The 23,238-nt window shown below is 43.9% G+C and overlaps 1 protein-coding gene across 1 annotated transcript; it reads left to right on the forward strand.

Annotated features, from left to right (window-relative positions):
- Nucleotides 1-277: 277 nt before the first annotated feature.
- On the forward strand, nt 278-6,282 carry TOMM6 (translocase of outer mitochondrial membrane 6). Its single transcript, XM_073615934.1, has 3 exons — nt 278-435; nt 518-631; nt 6,064-6,282. Exons 1-2 carry the CDS (start codon nt 329-331, stop codon nt 612-614), a joined length of 204 nt encoding a protein of 67 aa, XP_073472035.1. The 5' UTR covers nt 278-328; the 3' UTR covers nt 615-631; nt 6,064-6,282.
- The last annotated feature ends 16,956 nt before the right edge of the window (nt 6,283-23,238 follow it).

Consider the following 23,238-nt stretch of genomic DNA (forward strand, 5'->3'; position numbering starts at 1 on the left):
AAGCAATAATTCAATTCAATGAAAGTAGGCGGTCCTATATATGTCTATAGCAGTAAGTACATGTACACCATGGGAAACCAGCAGGCAGTGAGTGTGCAGCTAAGAAAGAAGAGATTTCCAGCATAGGACAAACTACGGTTGTTTACACCTCCCAGCTAATTCAGCTTTGTGGCGTCTCCAACCAAATACCTCACAGCGAAAGGCAGAATCAGCGGTGTGCGCATGTGCAGAAAACTCAGTTCGGGTGAGGTGAGGGGCCGGAAGTGTGCCCTCTGTGGCAAGGGCGGAAGTGCACTTCAGGTCACCCGGAAGTTATTGTCTGGACAGTATGGCGGCCAGTAACGTGGAGAGGGGAGCCGGCAGTTCGGGTGGAGGTAGCCAGGGATGGATTCGTGGAATGTTCCGCTTTATCACCGATAGAAATGACTTTCGCCGGTATGAATGTGCGCGGTTGTGAACAGGTGGAGGACAGAGCATGAGGCACTAGGAATAATATCACCATGTCTTCTCTTGGCAGGAATCTCCTTGTGAACCTCGGCCTGTTTGCTGCTGGAGTGTGGGTAGCTAGAAACATGGCCGATATTGACCTGATGGCTCCACAGCCGGGCGTGTAGAGGACCAACAATGACAGGTAAGAGTGCGCCATGAGGGGGCTGGGAGCAGACATCCGGTCATGTGACCTCTAGGGGATAAACATTGTTACTTTGGTTATGTGGCTGACCTCCATCTCACACCAGAGCTCTTTGTCCTGTAATTCCTGCAGCCTGACAGTGCTCGGGATGAAGAATCCAATTATTCTAGATGAGCCTGTTCACACCTGAGAGTTTTGCCTGAAGCTGTTAAAAGGAAGGTCCAGCCCGCCCCGCCCCTCCCACCCCAAAAAAAAAATAAAAGTCAGCAGCTACAAATACTGTAGCCACTGACTTTTAATATAAGGACACTTACCTGATCAGGGATCCAGTGATGTCATCACCCGAGCCAATATTCTTCAGTCGGCTCCGGGTGCAGATGCCAACATCTCTACAAAGGGAAGCAGGAATTGAAGCCTTGCGGCTTAACAGCCGGCTTCCTGCTGTGCATGTGCGAGCCACGCTTCACCTTGTGGATAGTCCCATAATCTGCTGGGATGTGTGATGCGTTGCAGGGGAAAAGAGGCGCAATCTGAGCTGGAAGTCAGAGCGGGTACCTGTCAAAGCCAGTCAAAAAGTGCCAAATGTGACGCTGTGCTTCCCCTTTTGGGTGGAGGTCTCCTTTAATGAGCCTGCAGATCACACGTATTGGCCTCCTAGACTTCACAGCCGGGGTCTCAGATATCCTCAATGACTTCCAAACAAAGATGGCAATTCAACCTCCACAGTTATCCACACAACATTATATTCCAATGGAAGGCCACAAATGGATATTCATATATCACGTGAGAAATTGATAAAAAGACTTGCATAGTGTAATAATGTAACAATTACCGCTATTTGAATTTATATAATGTTTGGGGGTTCTCAGTGATTTTCTAGGAAAAACAATTAGGATTTTTACATGTAGGAGAGAAATGCCAGAATTTGCCTTGGCTGGAAGTGGTTAAAATATGTTCAACAGGTGATGGGGTTTTAGGTGGCTTTAAATTCATTCAATGAGGCCTGCTGAAGGTTAAGCCCCGTACACATGAGCCAAATGCCGGCCGACATTTTGGATGTATGTATGGCAGCCGGTTCGGCCGGCTTCTGTTGAAAAACATGCTGGAAAACCAGCAGTCGACCAGTTACCAATGACTGAGAGCGCTGATAGGAGTGTTCTCGTGGGGAGTCCATCTCTCTGTCAGAACACAACAGCTCAGCGGGGGATATCGCTATACTAATGTTGGATTGTTAGTACAGTGTCTCAAACCGGAGCTGACAATTTTTTTTCACAAAATAACTAATCGTATGTACCTTGCTTGCCGTAGTGCTAGGAGTGTGGGTGGTTTCAAGGCAGGGCAACAGAGAGATCCTGTAAGCGCAACTGCTAACTAGGGTGTTCTTCTTTTTTTAAAATGAGGGCATTGGGGCAAATAATAAACATCAGTCGATCAGGTATATGAATGATGCCTCTTGATATTCTTGACTAGTACAAGGGTTTATTAACACTTTAATGGAAGCACCTGAAAAACACCCCTTTAAGTGACTTTCTAAGTTGCACCTATTTCAAAGTGTATGGGGCCAAAAAATACATGATTAGGCTTCTGTATTATAAATCACCCATCTACACTCGCACTTAAGTGTGAATGAGGGATGATTTTCAAAGCTCCTAAGGCCAGCTTCACATATTTCCGTCTTTGTGCAGATCCATTTGATCAGTGGTTATAACGGGGTCATAGCTGCAGTTTCATTCTCCCCACCGAGCGCGACTTTTGAGTAGGGGAGTGGGGCATTCTCCCCACCGAGCGTGTCTGGAAGCATGGTCACTTTGCTTTAAATGGGCAGGTCACAGTTTTCCTTTAATTTTAAATATGGTGAATGGCAGTAAGTAAACATTTAGACTAGTGCTGCACTGGCAATTTAATCTTTTTGTTATTAAGAGCTATAACTGTTAGCATTATCCTCATTTGCAGCACATGGAAATCAATGTGTTGCTAATGAGATAAGCAACAGGTTGTTATATCTCTCAGTGGCAAAAAGAGATTAATTTGTGTAGCTTTGCATTAGAGTGTGCACCCCAGAACCAGACATGCATAGGAGTATATGGGGGGAAAAAAATAAATAAAATTTTTTATATATATATATATACCAAAAAAGAGAGGGGCACTCACAGGTCTTGAAAGGTGAATGCACGATGGTGGTTTAATTCAATGAGGCACAGGCTCCTCCTGAGGAAGATGAGCTTGTGCCTCGTCGAAATGTCAAATTAAACTGCCACCGTGAGTGCCGCTATTTTTTGGGGAAAGAGGTGTGTGTGTGTGTGTGCGTGCGTGCGCGCGAGCCTGCCCCAAATGTCTTCTTTGATATTCTTGTTCATAATTAAAAAAAAAAAAAAATCCATCCTTGCAGTAGGGCCTGCAAGGATGGATTACTGCATGGGTTAAATGGTTATTTAATCTAGGGGCAGAGGATTAAGGTATAAATACCCAAAGGATATGTTCACCTTTTTAGTAAAAAATAGTAAATGCGCATATTTTTGCTGGTGCATTTATTATTTTTTTAAATTGGCAACTGCAAAGTATTGTGCCCACCATCAGCAGATTGTGGGTGAAGTATCAGGCTCCTGCAGACACTGCCTACAGCTTTGTGCCCGTACTTCTGTATGGCTGTCATTGCAGAGCTGTAGGCAATGTGTATGAACTACAGGCGTGCTCATCTGTGTGCTTGCAGTTTATTTAAACTAAAGTCTGTCTGCTGCAGTGGTGAATCGTACTTGCAGTTTATGCATTCACAGATTCCTATGAATTAATGATGAGGCTGTGTGGTAGGGGGGGCAGAGGAGGGCAACTAGAACATATTACACCCTGTGTTCTAAAAGGTGAGCTCATCCTTTAAGTAGTGATGGGCTCGGGCGTGTTCGGATTGAACATGCCAGGAAGCAGTCACTGGACACCGCCAATCATAGGCAGTGAGGCATTTCCCGACTGGCAGCTGCACATACACATGCTGCCTATGATTGGTGGTGTACAGTGCTGGATTCCTGGCCGACTCAATCCGAACATGCCTGAGCCCATCTTTACCTTTTAAGTTAGTACACATGAACAGGATCTTTTGTTCAGATTGCTAGCTGACAGGTTCTTGCATCTACACAAGCGCTATGGATGCAGGATTCCCCCCTACTGGGACATTGTATTCTGACAGCGGGGACTCCCCACTGTTAGAATACACTGATTTAGTGCTGCAGCTGATTGGCTGCAAGCCCCTAATTGAACAAGGTTTCCAGCAGTCCTGTTCAAGAGAAGCCAATCTAATGATTGGCTTCTGTCTTAACAGGAAGGGCTACACACAAACTGAAAGCGGAGTTCCACCCAAAAAATTGAACTTTTGCTTTAAGTGACGGTGACCCCCTGACATGCAACATTTGGCATGTCATTTTTTGGGGGAGAGTGCGGATACCCTCTTTTTAGAGGCATCTAGCTCCCACTTCCAACCGGGGCTCTGCGGCGCCGGAAGGAAGTTCACCTCTCCCCCCTCCCTCCCTGCAATCTTCTGGGACACGTCACAGGTCCCAGAAGATTTCCCGGCCATTCACAGCGCGCATCAAGTGCCCGGCTGTGAAGCCACAGCAAGAATGCTGGCACTGTGGAGAAGAGGAGGATCGGGGCTTCATACGCCCACATCGCTGGACCATGGGACAGGCTACACTTTTTGTAGCTGCTGACTTTTAATACATTTATTTTTTCGGCGCAACGCCGCTTAAGTTTAGGCGATCCCTGTTCAACTGGACGAATCTCAATCTGTGTGTACCTAGCTTTACCTCTTTCCTTTCTCCAGCAGGCTCCTTTCCCTGCTGTGACTTGTTCCCATCAGCTTCTAAGTTACTGGCTGTGGTCACACTCCAGCCTCCTCATCATACCATACATGGTTAATGTCCCTCTATGGTATGTGATGATGTTAAGAGAAGTATGTTGTGTTGTGTTTTTTTTTTTGTGCCCATTCATACTTGCCCCCGGCGCCTCTACATTGAGAACCGAGCAATTGAACATCGCAGATGGCTCGGTTCTCGCAGCTCCCCGAGCGGAGAGCTTCTAACTGTCAATCAGCAGCACTCCGCTCTGCCCGGAGCGACCGTCTCGGGCTCTCTGAGAGACTGAGAAGGACATCAGTCCAGGCACCGCAGCAGATCCAGACTTCCATTGTTCAGATGACGCGGTGCCTGGACTGATTCCTGTGACCCATAGGAGAAGCCCAGCCAGATGAGCTCAGGCTGGAGTTCTCCTTTTAAGGCTTTGGTGAAGGAAGACGGCTTGGAATCAGATGAGTAATAGAGGCTAAGAATGTCACTTTCTCATTCAGTAAATCTGTCCTCTTTACAGCAAAGCATTGTATAGTGGATGGTAGAAGGAAGAGACGGTCAGTACTCACGGATAAAAGCTGCCATTTGTCCTCTGGGATCTTCAGTCAGTCCCAGGGAGAGCTGTGGTGTGTGCTGGGCAAGAAGGGGACGCACTGTGGTTATTTCTTCCTGCTCCGCCCACCTGTACTGGAGCTGTGAGAGCCCCGAATTAGCCAGGCAGGAACCCGAGGAGAGAGAGAGGCTGTTGTTCAGTTTATCATCCCCCCTCCTGTGCCATACTTAGGAGAATTATCTCTAATACAATTACATTTTCATACTAGAACTACCATAGCTTCTACAATGTGAAGTTGTGTCATTATATATTCTTTGGAGATGGCTTGAGATCGATCTCCTGGTTTACAATGATCTCTAGTTTCTCTTTCCTTGTTAAAGTGATTGTAAAGGCTTGTGTGTTTTTTTTTTTTTTTTTTTTAATATATGAAAATAACAAACATGTCATACTTGCTCTGTTGCAGTGGATTTGCACAAAGCAGCCCAAATCCTCATCTGCGCTCCTGGCCCCTTCCTTCTGTCGAGTGCCCCCACAGCAAGCAGCTTGCTATGGGGGTACCCAATCCAACTCACAGCCCCCCCCCCCTCGCTCCTGATTGGCTGACTGACTTTGACAGCAGCGGGAGCCAAAAGCACCGCTGCTGTGTCTCGGCCAATCAGGAGGGAGAGTATCGAACGGCCGAGGGACTTCTGCACATCGCTGGACAAAGATGGGGCTCCGGTAAGTATTAGGGGGGCTGCTGCACACAGAAGGATTTTTATCTTAATGTATAGAATGCATTAAGATAAAAAAAAAACCTGACTTTACATTCCCTTTAAGCTTGATTCTTGCACACCGCAATCCTTTTACTTGTGGTATGTGATAAGCAAATTGGAGGACTTTTCATTGCAGGTGCATTTCATGACTGTTATAGAAAGGAAAAACAATCTTAAAATATTCTACATTTGAAGCGCCATGATGTTATTGTGTAAAAATTTGAGCAACTCAAGAGATCAATGGCAATTTTAATGAACTATATTCGTGTTCTTTTGTTTTTTCTGCAGGTGTTGCATCCCAATTCCATGATTCCCTAATTTGCAGTTCCATGGCTATAAAATACCTTTTGTGTATGGGCTGCCGGGATGGCAATGGCGAGATGGACTGGTTGTTGTACTGGCAGAAGTGGAACATCAGTGAAGACCTTGGCATATTGTATTTCATTTTCTTTACTACTAAAGGGTATTTAACCTACCCTTAACTGAATAAATGAGACTACTTATTTATTTATTTTTTTTTAAGTAATCTTAATTTTACAATCTCTAAAGTGTAAAACCACAAACTAAATTATATATAATATATTCCACTAACTAACCCTTCTATACCTGTTTGGAATATGTTTTATTGCAACTATAATCAGGCTAATTTGGTGCACAAAAGTGATAATTAGGCCCCTTTCACACTGGGGCGGTAGGGGGCGTCGGCGGTAAAACAGCGCTATTTTTAGCGCTGTTTTACCGCGGTATTCGGCCGCTAGCGGTGCGGTTTTAATCCCCCGCTGGCGGCCGAAAAAGGGTTAAAACCCCTCGTATAGCGCAGCTATAGCCGCGCTGTCCCATTTTTTTTTCTTCTCCTGCCAGCGCACCGCTTCAGTGTGAAAGCCCTCGGGCTTTCACACTGAACAAACAGCGGAGGCTGTTTAGGGGCGGTTTGCAGGCGCTATTTTTAGCACAATAATGCCTGCAAACCCCCTCAGTGTGAAAGGGGCCTTAGAAGAAAAAAAAATGACAGACCAAAATGATACTGAAAAATCACTTTTCAGTCACTGCAAAAAGTACTCTTGTTTGTAATGTGTTGATTATATCATATTAGGATTTATGTCCGTGTTGATTCTCTCAATGGATATCTTCTTAAAAAAAGACCCCACCTTCAAAATGCCAGAAAACTATGTATTAGATGGAAGTCCTATGCAGATACTGATCATACAAAGTCACTCGCAGTATCCTCAATAAAAGGGCCAAGTGGCCTTAATGTCTAATTATGTTGCACTCTAGTCATCCCTTGCTATGACTTTGGATTGCAGAGTAAAGCCACAGCTACAGTCATGTGGAAATTAGATTTTTTTTCAACACTGTTAAATAGGCGGGCCTTAGATCTTCATTGAAACAGTGCCCACCAGATAAAGGCGATATATTAGAACAAACGGAAAATGAAATTGGCATTATGTATTCTTTTTTTTTTTTTTTTTTTAAATTTTATAGCAACAAAATTGCATTAAAATAGAATCTGTGTTCCATATTAGGCTATGAATCATTAGGACCTCCTTGCGAGTATGTAGATGGAACCTGTCTTATTTAAGCCAGAATTGCATGTTTAACCACTTGCTACCCAGGCCAATTCTGACATTTATTCTTCTACATGTAAAAATCATCACTTTTTTTTGCTAGAAAATTACACAGAACCCCCACACATTAGATATGTCTTTTTTTAGCAGAGACCCTAGAGAATAAAATGGCGGTCGTTGCAACTTTTTTTCTCACACGGTATTTATGCAGCAATTTTTCAAATGTTAGCACAATTTTTTTGTATAATATGAAAAATGTTACGCCGAGTAAATTGATACCCAACATGTCTCGCTTCAAAATTGCACATGTTCGTGGAATGGCACCAAACTTCGGTACTTGAAAATCCCCATAGGCGACACGTTAAAACTTTTTACAGGTTACATGTTTTGAGTTGAAGGGGAGGTCTAGTGCTAGCATTATTGCTCTCATGTTTGCGGCGATACCTCACATGTGTGGTTTGAACACCACTTTCATATGCGGGCGGGACTTACATATACATTTGATTCTGCGGGGACATGGGCACTTAAAAAAAATTAAAAAATTTTACTTTAATTTTTCTATGACATCGCGCCCGGCCTCCGAACGACCAAAGAGACTCCAGGGACCATCTGGCCTGCTGGAAATCTCTATCGTCGGAGCCAGCAGATCTCTTCTCTGGCTCACCAATTGCTCTCTGGCTCACCAATCGGAGGGAGGAGGAGGGGGAACGACACCGTCCTCCCGCCGCCTCTAAGAACGATCAAGCGTCTGAACAGCCGCTATGATCATTCTTATGGTGCAGGGAATCGCCGGCTCTAAAAGAAGATATCTGAATGATACCTGTAACTGCAGGCATCATTCCGATATCGCTGCTCAAAGTCCGTGGCGTCATATGAAGTTGGGCGGGCGGCAAGCGGTTAATTTGACTTCAAATAGTTTGTTTGGGCCTAGTTCGCCCAAACAGACTATTTCCATTACCTAACTATGTGTCCACTCTGTGTGTTGTAATACAGTGTTTCTTAACTCCAGTCCTCAAGGTGCCCCAACAGGTCATGTTTTCAGGATTTCCCTCAGATGAAACGGCTGTAGTAATTATTAAGGCAGTGAAACTGATCAAATCACCTGTGCAAAATTAATGGAGAGCCTGAAAACATGACCTGTTGGGGCGCCTTGAGGACTGGAGTTGAGAACCACTGTTGTAATAAATATACTGTAGTAGCATTAGTGACCTAGATTTAGGCAGGGCTATGTATGGGCTGCAGTATTGGTTCTCATCTGCTGATGGACTGAATGCTCCTCTTTTATGCAGAAGATGCCTTGTATTTTTATCAATAAACACAAAGCTTCCTCTGATAAGCACAGGTGGAGAGGTAGTGGATGATGTTACAATTTCTGCCTTGGCCAATTAAAGGAAGCCTTGTAATTCACTGATAAAAATACAAGGCTTTTTGTGAATGGCCCAAAACAAAATATAGTTAAGTGAAATTCTATTTCAAACCTAAGAGATATCTCAAGATCAATACAGCTCTCTAAAGCGCTCAGAAAGAAGGTTCAGTCTGACAAGGAATTTAAAAAGATCAAATTATGACATTCAATATTGCATTGTAAGCAAAGTAATCTGCAAACGGTGTAGACATCAACCAGCTGCTAGTTTTGTACTTGAGTGGCTGGCCCAGCAAACCCACTCTAAACATTTGATTTTAAAACACGTGTCCAAAAGCCTTAAAATGTAATCACAGGATCTATAGCTAATAGTCGATATCAAAGTGGATGTATTAGCAATTAGAAGATTGCACAAATTTAATCTACATGGGGAGTATTTTAGGACAAAGCTTTTGCTGTCCAAAAAAACATTTCGGCAAGGCTATTAAACATAAAGAACATTCCTTCTGGAACAAGATGCTGTAGATGAATCAACAATGGCGATAAAGTGTTACTAAACCCAAGGCCCTACATTCACTATATCTGGTCTCCCACAGAATATGGAAATGCAATTATTTTAGTAAATATAAACTGCTAAATACCTTTTCTCATCAGCAGTATATAGCAGTCTTGTGACCTCTATCTGTGTCTGCTTAAAGCTTGTAGGAGAAGTTTTCATTTTGCACTGACTGTCCTATCCTCTATCTGGACAGTGATTGGACCTGTGCTGATCACATCCACACTCCCAAGGGGAAACAAAAAACACTCTATAGTAATACACACCAAACTGAGAATGTGCAGCCTGGCTCTGTATTATCAGGAAATATATTGAGCACAGGATCAAACAACCTACACAATGCAGGGGATTAACCCCTTGGGTTCCACAGTGAGTATAACCAGCATGCTTTACTGCATATACAGACTGATTTTACTGTTGTGGGTTTAGTAACACTTTAAGGCCTCATGCTCACGAGTTAAAAAAAATGCTGCTTTTACAGGCGTTTGGCCTTTACATTTTTTTTTTCTGCCTCTAAGTGCCTCTCTGCAACCTTATGTGTCCACGCACACAGGAGTTTATATGCAGAAATAAAAAACATCACTTTTGCGCTTAGAACATGAGCAGTTAAACATTAAAAAAATGCTCAAAAGCACATCTATGCTAGGTACATTCCCATGTTAATGCATTCTAATGGCCAGAATTCAGCACAAAAGAATGTATATGCATGCCAGACGCGGGAATGCGCATAAACATGTTTTTACTGCTATTAAAAACTCCTGTAGTAGAGAAAAGCATCAATAGAATACAGTGTGCATGAAACCTAACCATAGCCATGTTTGCTGCAAACCCAATGCAAAAATGAAACGTATGAATTATTATGGTTTGGGGTTCCTTCAGGGCCTGGGGAGCTTGAAGTCATCAGGCCAACTATGAATTGTACATTAAATTACGGTGTGCTTGATGAGAAATGTAAGCCATCTGTCTGAAAGTCAAATTTGAAATGGATCTATTAACATGATAATGATTAGAATCACAGTAGCAAATCAACCAAGGTATAATTTAAACAAACAAAAAAAAACAATTGGAGGGTTATAGATTGGCATAGACAAAACACTGATTTTAATTCCAATTAACCACTTCAGCCCCGGAAGATTTTACCCCCTTCCTGACCAGAGCACTTTTTACAATTTGGCACTGCGTTGCTTTAACTGATAATTGCGCGGTCATGCAATGCTGTATCAAACAAAATTTGCGTCCTTTTTTCCCACAAATAGAGCTTTCTTTTGGTGGTATTTGACCACCTCCTGCGGTTTTTATTTTTTGCACTATAAACAAAAAAAGAGCGATGATTTTGGAAAAAAAAAAAAATTGCTAATAAATATCCCCCAATTTTTTTTTTTATTCAGTTTAGGCCAATATATATTCTTCTACATGTTTTTGGTTAAAAAACCCCCCCAAAAGACGCAATAAACGTATATTGATTGGTTTGCGCAGAAGTTATATCATCTACAACAATTTATGGCATTTTTATTTTTTTTTTTTTTTTTTACTAGTAATGTCGGTGAGCTGTGATTTTTAGCGGTATTGCGACGGACAGATCGGACACTTTTGACACATTTTTGGGACCATTGACAATTATACAGCGAACAGTGCTATAAAAATGCACTGATTACTGTGTAAATGTCACTGGCAGGGAAGGGATTAACATTAAGGGGCGATCAAGGGGTTAAATGTGTTCCCTCAGTGTGTTCTAACTGTATGGGGATAGGACTGAGTCGGTGAGACCTATCGCTGTTCCTACTTACTAGGAACAAATGACATGTCTCCTCTGACAGCATTGGGATTTGTGTGTTTACACACACAAATCCCTGTGCATGTGACCGCCGGCCACGGGCATGGGGACCCTTGCCATGCAGCAGGCGTGCGCCCTCTGGCGGCCAAAAAGGGGAAAGACATACCCATATGGGATTTCGCCCAGGAGAGCCATTAGCCACAGTATATCTGTGTGAGCCAGTCGGGAACCAGTTAAGTGTCCGTTTATGAAGCAGTGGAAAATATCCACTGCTCCATTCTCCGGCATTCACAGTGGAGATTTCTGTCTTCTGTTTATGAAACAGTGTAGAACGCTTCTCCTTTTGTGAAGTGAAGCGATCTACAAGCACTTCAAACAGTGGATAAAAGCCCCCTTATACTGGAATCTCATGAGATATAGCGAGATTACAGTACCAGAAATTCACCAAAAAACTGAGGTGTCCGTTTATTAGGCAGTGATAAATTATCACTGCTCAGTACACGGACAGACGGCCCACCTCATGTTAATAAAATAGTCCCCCCTACATAATAAATATGTGTGTGTGTATATATTTTTATATACACGCACATTATTATACACGATTTATATAGCGCCAACAGTTTACGCAGTGCTTTACAATGTAGGGGGGGGAGCACAATTACAGTACAGTTCCATACAGAAGGGACAGGAGGGCCCTGTTCATAGAGCTTACATTCTAAAGGGAGGAGGTGGTGGTACAAAAGGTAATAGATGCAGGGAATGATTTGATGGGGCTGGCTCAGGGATAGTTGTTAGGTGGGTGTGGGAAAGGCTTCCCTGAATAAGTGAGTTTTCACACATAAATAAGACAGGGGGACATGTTTACTGTCTTGGGGGGTCTGATCGAGGCAGAAGGAAGTTAATAATCTTCCTCCTTAGTTCCCCTGGGATTCTCTCTTCGCTCCCCAATTCACCAGCTCTGAGCTGGTGAATCGGGGAGGGTGATATCTGACACAGATCACCAGTGAAGTGCTAAGATCGCTCCTTCAGAAATTGTCCATTTCTGGGTTGGACAATGACTGATTCTCTGTGCAGAGAACATGTTCTCCCCCGATCATCTCTGTTTCATAAACTGTTTGAGCTGAGATCAGCGGCGATTCTCGGGATCACTGCTGTTCAGTTTCATAAATGGACACATAAATGTGGAGGATTTAAACCAGGATGGTCATATAAGTATACCCACAAACCGTTTGCAACTAAGGCCTCATTCACACTACACGTGCATAAAAACTATGCAGATTTCACTTGCAGAGACACGAGTTTACATGAGTTTTACATCCAATTTTATGCATGTTGACATCAGTTTTCATGCTCGTTTTTTTTTTTTTTTTTTGTGCACAGACATCACACCGTGTCATCACTTTCTCTCTTCTGCCCTGTTTTTTCTAAAAGCGCATTTCTAAACTGAAAGTCACAATTGAAAATTTATTACATGCATTTAGAAATGTCCTATAAGTCCAGGTTCACAGACTGCGTTTTTCAGGCATGTTTTGCAGTGCATTTTGAAACCCTCTTTTTTTGGTTTTTGCATGCATTTTTCATTTCTCTCTTTAAAGCGGGGTTCCCACTTAAAAAAAATAAAAAATAAAAGTCAGCAGCTACAAATACTGCAGCTGCTGACTTTTAATAATTGGACACTTACCTGTCCCGAAGCCCCGCTCGTCCCCCCCCCCCGCCATTTTAACTGTGGGCGCCCGGCTGTGGCTTCACAGCTGCGCACCCACTGCACATGCGCGAGCTGTCACTGGCCGCGCAATCATCTCTGAGGTGGGGGGGGGGGGGAATCTGCTGATCTGTGACAGCTCTCTGTGAGGATAATTTTACACAGACAGCTGTTACAGATCACCATACAAAAGTATATCAAGCACCACTGATATACCCCTGTCCCTATACACAGTTATTGTCCCCAATAAAAAGATCTGTCCCCCATCACTGCCAACACCAAATAAACACTGATCTGGGTTATTTTTACCAAAGAAATGTAGCAGCATCATTTTTGGTCAAAATTTATCAAGAGAAATTACTTATTTGCAAAATTTTATAACAGAAACTAAGAAAAATGCATTTTTTAAAAAAATTTTCGTTCTTTTTTTATTTGTAGCTTAAAAAATAAAAACACCAGTGGTGATTAAATACCACCAAAAATAAGCTCTATTTGTGTGAAAAAAATGATAAAAATTTAATTTGAGGGCAGTGTTACATGACCGCGCAATTGTCATTCAAAGTGTGACAGAGCTGAAAATTGGTCTGGGGAGGAAGGGGGTGAAAGTGCCCAGTATTGAAGTGGTTAACCACTTCAATACCAGGCACTTTCGCCACTTCCTGCCCAGGACAATTTTCAGCTTTCAGCGCTGTCACACTTTGAATGACAATTGCACAGTCATGTAACACTGTACCCATACAAATTTTTTTATCACTTTCTTCCCACAAATAGAGCTTTATTTTGGTGGTATTTGATCACCTCCTGGGGTTTTTATTTTTTGATAAACAAACTAAAAAAAGACCAACATTTTTGAAAAAAAAAAAAGTTTTTCTTAGTTTTTTCATAAAATTTTGTTTTCCCCTTCACTGATGAGGCAGCACTGATATATAGAATTGATGGGCACTGATGGGCACCAATAGGTGGCACTGATATGCATCACTGATAGGTGGCACTGACAGGTGGTACTGATGGGCAGCACTGATGATGTGTTACTGACAGGTGTTACTGGTGGGCACTTGAAGGGTTTTTTATTGGGGGGGATGCTGGGCACTGATTGGTGTTTTTTGCACATCTGAGGGGGCTGTGCTGATAATCAATGCACTGATTATCAGCACAGACCTCCCCCTGACAGGGAGAGCCGCCGATTGGCTCTCCCTCTCAGCGCGAACCGAGGAATGCCGTTTACCGGCACTTCCTGGTTCGCGCTGTGATTGGTCACAGCTGATCACGTGGTAAGTAGCCTCTGACAGAGGCTTCTTATCACGATCGGAGATGCGGGGTGTCAGACTGACACGCTGCACTTGTGTTCGCCATGCTGCATGCCCCACGGGCGCCCAGTCGGGATAACAGAACCACTTCCCAGCCGTCATTCCGCTATAGGCCGGACGGGAAGTGGTTAAACACTGTATATAGCCGGTTGCTAGGGAGAGGGCTGGGAAGTGGGTTCCCCGCTGACCGCTGAATGTAAACAAACAAAAAAAAATTGCTGGTGAAAAACGGTGTGGGGTCCCCCCCCATACCAGACCCTTATCCGAGCATGCCGTCCTGCAGGAAAGGGAGGGGACGAGCGAACACCCCCTCCTGCACCACACCAGACCGCATGCCCTCAACATGGGGAATATGCCCCCCCCCTCAAAGCACCTTGCCTCCATTTTGTTGGGGACAAGGGCCTCTTCCTGACGACCCTGCCCTGGCCAGTGGTTGGCAGGGTCTGCGGGTGGGGTGCTTATCGGAATCTGGAAGCCCCCTTTAACAAGGGCCCCCCATGTGAATGGGTATCGGGTACATTGTACCCCTATCCATTCACCCCAAAAAGCAGTGACATGTAAAAAAAAAAAAATCCAAGAGCCAGTTTTTGACAAGTCCTTTATTTAAAAAAAAAAAAAAAAAAGCAGCTCAGAGATATCTTTTCCCGCCGCTGTCTTCTTCCTCGCTGCTGGTTACCCGCAAAAAAAAGCTGCTTTTCTGTGGCTATATTCCTCCATTGTGTTGCCTGCTATGTGGCATCTCTTACATAGCCATGGGGCATCATCTGATGACGTCACACGGAGAGCCTGCCCCCTTGATGTCACAAGGGGGGCTATTTGAGTGACGTCGGATGGCCAGCCAGATGACAGCTGATGACTCATCGGTTATTACGACGTATCGGTCGGCTTCCTGGTCCAGCTATATACAGTCTTTTAAACAGAAAAATAAACGCAACACATTTAAAAAAATCGCATCACAAACACAACACTTGCGTTTTTGGTGCGATTCCATTGAAGTCTATTACACACAAAAGGTGGAAAAAAGTCCCCGACCCTTTTCAAAAATGCACTGGCCGCAAAACATATAGATGTGAATGTGTACCATAGGCATGTTAAATGGACTGTAGTGCGTTTCTGCAAAACGCACTAAACAACGCATAGGTGTGAACCTTGGGTAAATGCAGGTTTGACAGTGTGAATGAGGCTGAAGTATACTTACTTTTTTCCCACAGTACATCATTTTATCCATTGATATATTTGTTGACGAAATATGGAAATTTCTGTTTTTATTCAAGTAGATAATCTTTATTTGTATACATTGTTTGAATGAAGATCTAATGTTTACAATATGTAAAAAAAAAAAAGTCAATAATTTCTACATTCCAATCATGCCTACTTTTTCATGACTGCATACAACTCTAAAGAGTTCTTCTGCAAAGTGGGGCATATCTTGAATGCTTAGTGCTTCTCACCCTTTCTGGCTTGTGCAGTTACTGACAGCAGTTCCTGCATTAAATATAACAGCAGTTAAAATATTTGTTCAAATTTAAAGTGTACAAACTGCAGGCCCTTTATGGCAGAACTTATGTAATTTGCCACCAGCCAATCAAGATGCCTAAAGACTCACCAGTGGAGCTGCTGCATCACTGGAGTACTCCATGAGTCTTGTGGTTTTTTTTTTTTTTTTTTTTTTTTTAGCAAGCAATGAATATAAGGAAGAGTGGCCTTGGTCCTGTACTGGATGTCAAGATATGGAATTTACAGGCAAGTCAAAACTCCTCATCGTACAGTACAGGATTCTGGCTGAAAATTCATACACCATGGGATGTCCTCAAAGAATAGGAAGGGTTGGCAACAACAAGGCAAAAAGAAGGGTGCCAACAGGCCTAGCAACAAGGTTTATTGGACTTGACCTTAGAGAGCCAATGCAAGAACCTTGTGGCCAATTGGGGCATCGGCAGAAGATTGACCTCCACCTGGTAAAACTGAAAAAGTAACAGAAGACTGTGGCGGCCATAACTAGGCTACCGTGGCTTGGTCCTGAAATGCCCATGACAACGCTATCATTCCCATTATAGCAAAGGGCTGCCAGTTCAGAAACACATCTGGCAGGATGTGATTGCGACCAAAAAAGGTACTTTGCATGAGAGATCATCTACAGGGATATTCCCAATAGGTTCAAAGGGTGCTTTCTGCAGGGCGGAGAGAACAAAGTTGAAATTCCTAAGAAGCAGAGGGTGCTGCAAGGGGGGCCTAATACAAGATACACTTTGAAGAAAGGTTCTTGGGGCGTGACCGGATGCGGTGGTGAGTGGAGGTGTGTGAGCTCCCTCCCTGCCTCGGCTCCTTGCTGCTACCCTCAATGAGGTGATCCAGCACCACGTGGATGGTTATCCCTTCTTTGGTTGATTCAGCTCCTGCTCCTCTTTGTATGGCTTACCACCTGTTAAGATCCCAGAGACGAACGAACTGATCGGCCGTGGATTGCGGAGTGAGAGAGGCGGACCGGTGCCGGAGGAGCCTGGACGTTTGGCTCCTTGGTGACGGCGTCCCAGGCTGCACGTGCCGGCGGGTTGCTCGGCAACGGCCCTGCACTCTCGCGAGAGAGCTCTGCAGTAGGAAGCGGTGATAGCGGTGCCAGGCCGATTAGACGATCCATGTGACGGACACTCCAGGATGGAATCAGGACCGGTGAGAGATCCATCGAGGGGGGCTTGGCTCAGGCCGCCGGATAGCTGCATTATACCGCTAGGAGGTTACAGCGGTGAGACTGGTAACTTTTCACTTTTTCTCTTACACTGCATGGTAACGGATAGTGGAGGACTTGGACATTGCCTAGAGAAGCTGAAGGAGAGTGGGGGCCTGGTGCGCAGCGACACCTTGCCTTGTTAAAGGAATTTTAATAATTTCTCTGGCACCCCCCCTGCTATTTCTATATTTCCACTACATCATTACCACAGTTGCAATATGACTAGGAAAAAGGGGGAGGAACAGGTTCAGCATACCCAGGAAAGTTCAATGGCCCAAGCTACCCGTTCACTTAAGGAAAAGGGGAACCAGGCGTCATCTGCAATGGCAGCGGCGGCCAAATTAGAGAAGTATGCGCATACCCCCCTGCACTCCCCAGCTAAGGGCAACCAACCATCCCAGGAAAAAAAACACAGCTGGGAGGTACGGGGGACAGGAAAAGTATAGGTAAAACTTCATCCACACCATTAATTCCTGCTAAAATGGCGAACAAAAAAAGCCCTGAGAAGGCCCCATCGGAAAAAGCGCCAGAAGTTACCCTTGACTCTAGCGAACCAGAGCCCACATTAAAAGAGGTGTTAAACGCAGTTAATTCCTGTAGGGGATCACTGACTAGCCTAAGTGATCAGCTAAGGGGTCTCAAAGAAGAGCTACGCTCTATGAGTCAGGAACTACAAAAAGCTGCGGAAAGGGCCTCCATCCTGGAGGAGAGGTTAAGTCAAGCTGAGGATGTCTTGCACCCAATGCAACAAGAATTTAAAGTAATGCAAACCCAGTTGGATACTTATAAGTCTAAAATGGACGAAATGGAGAATAGACTATGGAGGCATAATGTGAGGGTAATGGGTCTTCCAGAGAGAAGTGAGGGTCCCCGCCCTGAAGAATTCTTGGAAGGGTGGCTTAGGGAGGTCTTCGGAGCTGAGACATTTTCACGTTTTTTTTCTATTGAAAGGGCGCATAGAGTACCTACTAGGGTAGCTACATCAAGTACCCGCCCTAGACCTATGATTATGAAACTATTTAATTATAAAGATAAGGTGACACTAATGCAGAAGTCCAGAGAGAAGGGGGATATCTTTTATAACGGAGCCCGAGTTTCATTATACCCAGACTACTCTCCGGAGTTACAGAAGAACAGGGCAGGATTTGTGGACATCAAGCGCAGTCTGCGAACTTTTAAAATATCATATGCTTTGTTGTACCCGGCGCGATTGCGCATTGAAGCCCTAGGGGTAACACAATTTTTTGACTCTGCTGATAAAGCCACAAAGTGGCTTGAAGACAACAAGAGGAACTTTTAGAGCTGGAACATATTGAATGAAAATTATTTCTAATTTCTTATGTCTGATGGGGGTGTTTTTTTTTTTTTTTTTTGCAGCAAGGGTTGAAGGGGGAGGGGATGATTGACGTAAGTGCTCAATGAGAGTTGGCAAAGGGTGGTGGGCTGAGGATGTTTTTTTTTTTTTATAACACTGTCGTATGAAATTTGGGGAGGGGGGGGACTGGGGGCGGGTGGGTGTAGATAAGGGGGGGAGAGTATTTGGATTGGGGGAGGGAGTGTTGGAAAGAGCATAGTGTTGGGGTTAGAATTGTCACAAAGTATGCCCCCAGGGTGTGCCAAGATAGGTTTGGGGGGAGGAGGGGTGGGTCACAGGAGGGCAAAGAAGCACAGGGGGTTCACATAATAAAAGGGTACACTGCACTAGATCAAAAGTTGGGGAGAGAAAAGGTTAAAAGGGTACATAGTTTGTTGAGATACCTATGCACAGTCAAGAATAGTAAAGTGAGGTTCGCAACGGTTTCAGGGGAGGAGTTGAGTGTGGTAGGGAAAGGCATACAAAAAGATAGGCACTTCAGACAGGGAGATTATGGTAGAAGGGTTATGAGTGTCTTTAGTTATTTAGAAGTTTTTTTTTTTTTCTTTGGCCCCATGCCTGCAAGGGCTGTATTTCTTTCTTAATAATGATTATTTTGATTTTCTGTCAATGCTGCCTAGTATAGTAGGAGTAAGTTCATGGAACATCAGGGGTATGGGCGACCCTATTAAGAGAGCCACTGTATTTGCTGAGTTGGAGTCCCATGGCTCGGGATTGATGTGCCTGCAGGAGACACACCTGACCAACGAGTCCAAACTATCGATTAGGAATAGGAAATTCCAAGCTCAGTTCCACTCAGTATATTCGTCTTATTCAAGGGGAGTTGGTATATTGGTTAAAAAGGGTGTGACGTTCTCCTGCAGGGATGTCAAGGTCGATTCACTGGGTTGTTATGTGTTTTTATACTGTTTTATAGAGGGTAACCCATTCATTATAGCTAATCTGTATATTCCTCCACCCTTTAAGATGGAGATTCTGTATTGCTTGTTGGAGTATGTGGAGGATAAAGCTGACATCCGATCATAATAGTGGGCGATTTCAACATGGTCCTTGATAACTGCCTGGACAGGTTTCCACCTGGGTCCAGGATGGCAGGGGCACCTAAGGGGCGGCTTGCCCAGTTCTTGGAGGAGGCTGGGTGGTGCGACCTCTGGAGAACTCGAAACCCAGAGGATCGGCGGTACTCCTGTTTCTCCGGGTCGCACCACACACTCTCTAGAATTGATTTGGCGATAGGTAATGGTGTGGCACGGTTCCTCATAGACAAGATAGAATATCAACTGAGGGGGATCTCGGATCACTCCCCCCTGATGCTGGAGGTAAAGGTCCATGATAGACATACTCAGAGAGTATGGGCGTTTAATCCGGTGTGGTTGGAGATTATAGAGGGAACAGAAGATATCTCTGTAAAATTAGAAGAGTATATAGGAAATAACCTGGGCACAGCGTCGGAGGGGGTGGTCTGGGATTCCCTAAAAGCATTCCTTAGGGGGATGCTTATACAGCAGGTATCACGGATCAAGAATCAATCAAGGGCAAGGAGTGAACAGATTAGAAAAGAGGTATTGAATTTGGAGAGGCAATATGTGGAGGATCCAAGTTTGGAAAATCAGGAGTTATGGTTGAAAAAGCAACAGGAGTACAAAATTGACACAATCAGAAATGCCGAGAATAGGAGACTTTTCCAGAAGCAGAAGTGTTTTGAAGAGGGGGAAAGAGTGGGTCGAATGTTGGCACTGTTGGTCAACACCAACTCTCCCTCCTCATCATTGCCTATGATTAGGACCTCTAGTGGGGAAATTTTATCTGACCCCCTGAAAGTCAAGGAAACATTTTCCAATTACTTTAAGGATTTATATAAGTCACAGCATAGGTTAGAACTAAATGAAATGAAAAGTTTTTTGGAGGGTGTTAATCTGCCGACTCTCTCTGATACTGATAGGGCCGGTCTGGAATCTCCCATAACCCTTGAAGAATTAAAACAAGCGGTAGCAGATATGCCTAAACAAAAATCCCCAGGTCCGGACGGACTGCCCTTGGAAGTCTATAAGCACTTCAGGACGGCGCTGCTCCCATTGCTCCTGAAAACACTGAACTGGGCGGCTACAGAGGGTAGGCTGCCCTCTTCGATGTCGGAGACCAATATAATATTGATACCGAAAGAGGGGAAAGACCATCTCGACATATCTTCATACAGACCAATCTCACTGCTCTGCTCTGACATCAAAATTCTGGCAAAGGTAATGGCAATTAGGCTAAATAAATGTATTTCGGGATTGGTACACCCGAACCAAGCAGGATTTATTCCTAATAGGTCCGCCAGCGTAAATATCAGACGGATGTACTTGAGTCTCCAGTTACCGGCAGGGGGAAAGGTCTCCAGGGCGATATTGTCCTTGGATATCGCCAAGGCATTCGACAGTATGGAATGGGGTTACCTCTGGTGGGTACTGGAGAGATTCAGGTTTGGTCCCATGTTTATAAAATGGGTGAAAATACTATATTCTCACCCAAGTGCCAGATTAAAGATAAACAACGAATTCTCTGAATGGATGCCTCTTGAGAGAGGGACGAGGCAGGGGTGTCCATTGTCACCCCTGCTGTTCGCCCTAGCAATGGAGCCGTTAGCGGAAACAGTTAGAACATCGACCGGAGTGCAAGGATTTAAGAGAAGCAATGGGAAAGAAAAGATAGCATTATACGCAGATGACGTGCTACTTTTTTTTAGGTGATACGAGGTCATCACTAGAAAAAGTGATTCAGCTTGTGGAAAGGTTTGGGAATTTATCGGGACTTGTAGCTAATTGGGGTAAATCTACGCTTCTACCAATAGATTCAACTTTTAATGCTCCGACTGGCTATATGTCTCGGTTAAGGGTAACAGAGAAAATTAGGTATTTGGGCATAGTTGTATCTAGTGATCCCTACCAATATATTGGAGATAACTTAGTCCCCCTGCTGGCAAAATTCAAAAGGAAAAGTGACATTTAGGTAAACTTCCTCTATCTATGGCAGGTAGAACCAACCTAGTTAAAATGATATGGATGCCACAACTCTTGTATGTACTCCATAACTCCCCAGTTTGGATTGGGAAGAAATGGTTTCTTAAAATAAATACCTTATTTAGAGAATTAATCTGGAGGAAGGGGCAGGCAAGGATCAGCTTGCAAACTTTGCAGCGACCTACTAGGTAGGGGGGAATGGCAGCGCCCCAACCATACAACTATTTCCTTGCCGCCCAGTTGCAGCATATAGGGGGGTGCGAGACCCAAGATTGGAGGGACCCTAGTGGTAAAATTATGTTATAGGACAACCTGCACAATTCCCTGATAGAGGCATTGGAGGCCGGTTCACTACAGGACGGGCCCCCAACATGCAGGTTAGTTAATAAAGTCTGGCAGACTACCAAGCGGATTATGGGTTATAGAGGTTTCACTGAATTCTCGCCCATATGGCATAACAAATCCTTGCAAGAATTGGTGGCCTTGGAAAAAAAAATAGGATTTGGGAACATTACGGAATAAGTAGGTTGGCTCAGCTATATGAAGATAATAATATTTTAAAATCCTTTATTGAACTAAGGAGTGAATACGGAATCCTAAAAAAAACATTCTATTGCTACCTGCAGATTAGGCATGCCTTGGACAGCCAATTTAGGAATTGCCCGCTCATATGGTGCAAAGTCTCTTTCCTCGAAAAAATAGCTAGAACAAATAGCACTAAAGGCCTGATAGCAATGGCATATGGACAACTGGCTGAAAGGCTACTTGCCCCGCAGGCGACTATGGGAGTTAGGGCGAGATGGGAGGCAGATGTGGGGGAGATTGCGGATCACCAGTGGAAAAAGATCTTGGAGTCTGGCCTGCTGGTGTCTGTCTCTCCGTCGCAGCAGGCTTCGCATCTCCTCCTGCTACACAGAGCCTATTATACCCCAAAAAGACTATTTAGATTTGGTAATAGACCGGACGATAAATGCCTTTAGGTGCCGGGATACAGGAGATCTTATCCATATGATGTGGCGATGCCCAAAATTAGTAAGATACTGGGGAGAGATAGTAAAGATTATAGAAACAAGGTTGAAAATTAAATTAGCCCTGGAGACCAGGGTATGTATTCTTGGCCTGACAGGGGAGAATATAGGGTGCAATAGCATTAAAATTGCTGTGGCGAGGTGTCTCTATCAGGCAAGGAAACTGATAGCCCAGTCTTGGCTCTCTGCCACACCCCCGGAAGAGTGGATTGAAGTCATGGAGAAGCTGGTGTGGACAGAAAAGACAACATATACTAGGAGGAGTAGTTATGGTAAATTTGTAAAGATATGGAGACCATGGCTAAATTGGCTGGGTGTTCCCCTTTGAGATGTACATGAACCCAAATGAAAACTTAAGCAGAAGATAACCTGGGAACATAGAAGAATGGTGGTGGGAAATTAGGGTGACTTTGTCTAGGAAATGGATTTGGGATAATATATCAGTCAGTTTGAAAATACCCTTTGCTAAGAATACTGACGGGGATGGGTGGGGGGAGGGTACTTTTTGGAGGGATGGGGGTGGGAGGGGGGGTGGATAGATGTAATATGGGGGAAAGAAGAGTTGGGGAATTAAGAAAGGGGAGAAAAAGTAATGTAAATTGTTTTTATAGTTATCCGTTGCAAGAGCTCACTGGTTACTAATTTAAACGATTGCAATGGTATGTGTGTTTTTTACTATATCTTGTTAATAAAGAACATTTGAATAGAAGAAAGGTTTTTACAAGAGAGAGTGAAGCCAAAGGTTTTAAGACCGAGGCTTGACCTTTAGCCCTCGTTCACACTAAACGCGGGTTTAAAATTGTGCGAGTTCAGCTGAAAAAAAAAAACTGAAAAAAAAAAAAAAAAAAAGACACTTGTAGTACATCTTTAAAAAAAACAAAAAAAAAAACTTTTATTCACTCACTCAAAGAATAGGCATCTTAAATGTCCTTAGCTATCATCTATTCCCTATGTCTCAGAGAGGCAATTACTGACATGGATTCCATGTGAAATTTTGAAATTTGCTGAGGGATTTTAACTTCAGATTAGTTTGAATACCCCTGTTGTTGGGCTTTGGTATTGT

The sequence above is a fragment of the Aquarana catesbeiana genome, linkage group LG02, assembly GCF_042186555.1.
Source record: "Aquarana catesbeiana isolate 2022-GZ linkage group LG02, ASM4218655v1, whole genome shotgun sequence".
Classification (NCBI taxonomy): Eukaryota; Metazoa; Chordata; class Amphibia; order Anura; family Ranidae; genus Aquarana; species Aquarana catesbeiana.

Bases quoted from the DNA above. Each gene is read 5' to 3' on its own strand.
- TOMM6 (XM_073615934.1), top strand. From the start codon at position 329: ATGGCGGCCAGTAACGTGGAGAGGGGAGCCGGCAGTTCGGGTGGAGGT. The intron at 436-517 runs GTATGAATGTGC...TTCTCTTGGCAG, and splicing joins GATAGAAATGACTTTCGCCG to GAATCTCCTTGTGAACCTCG.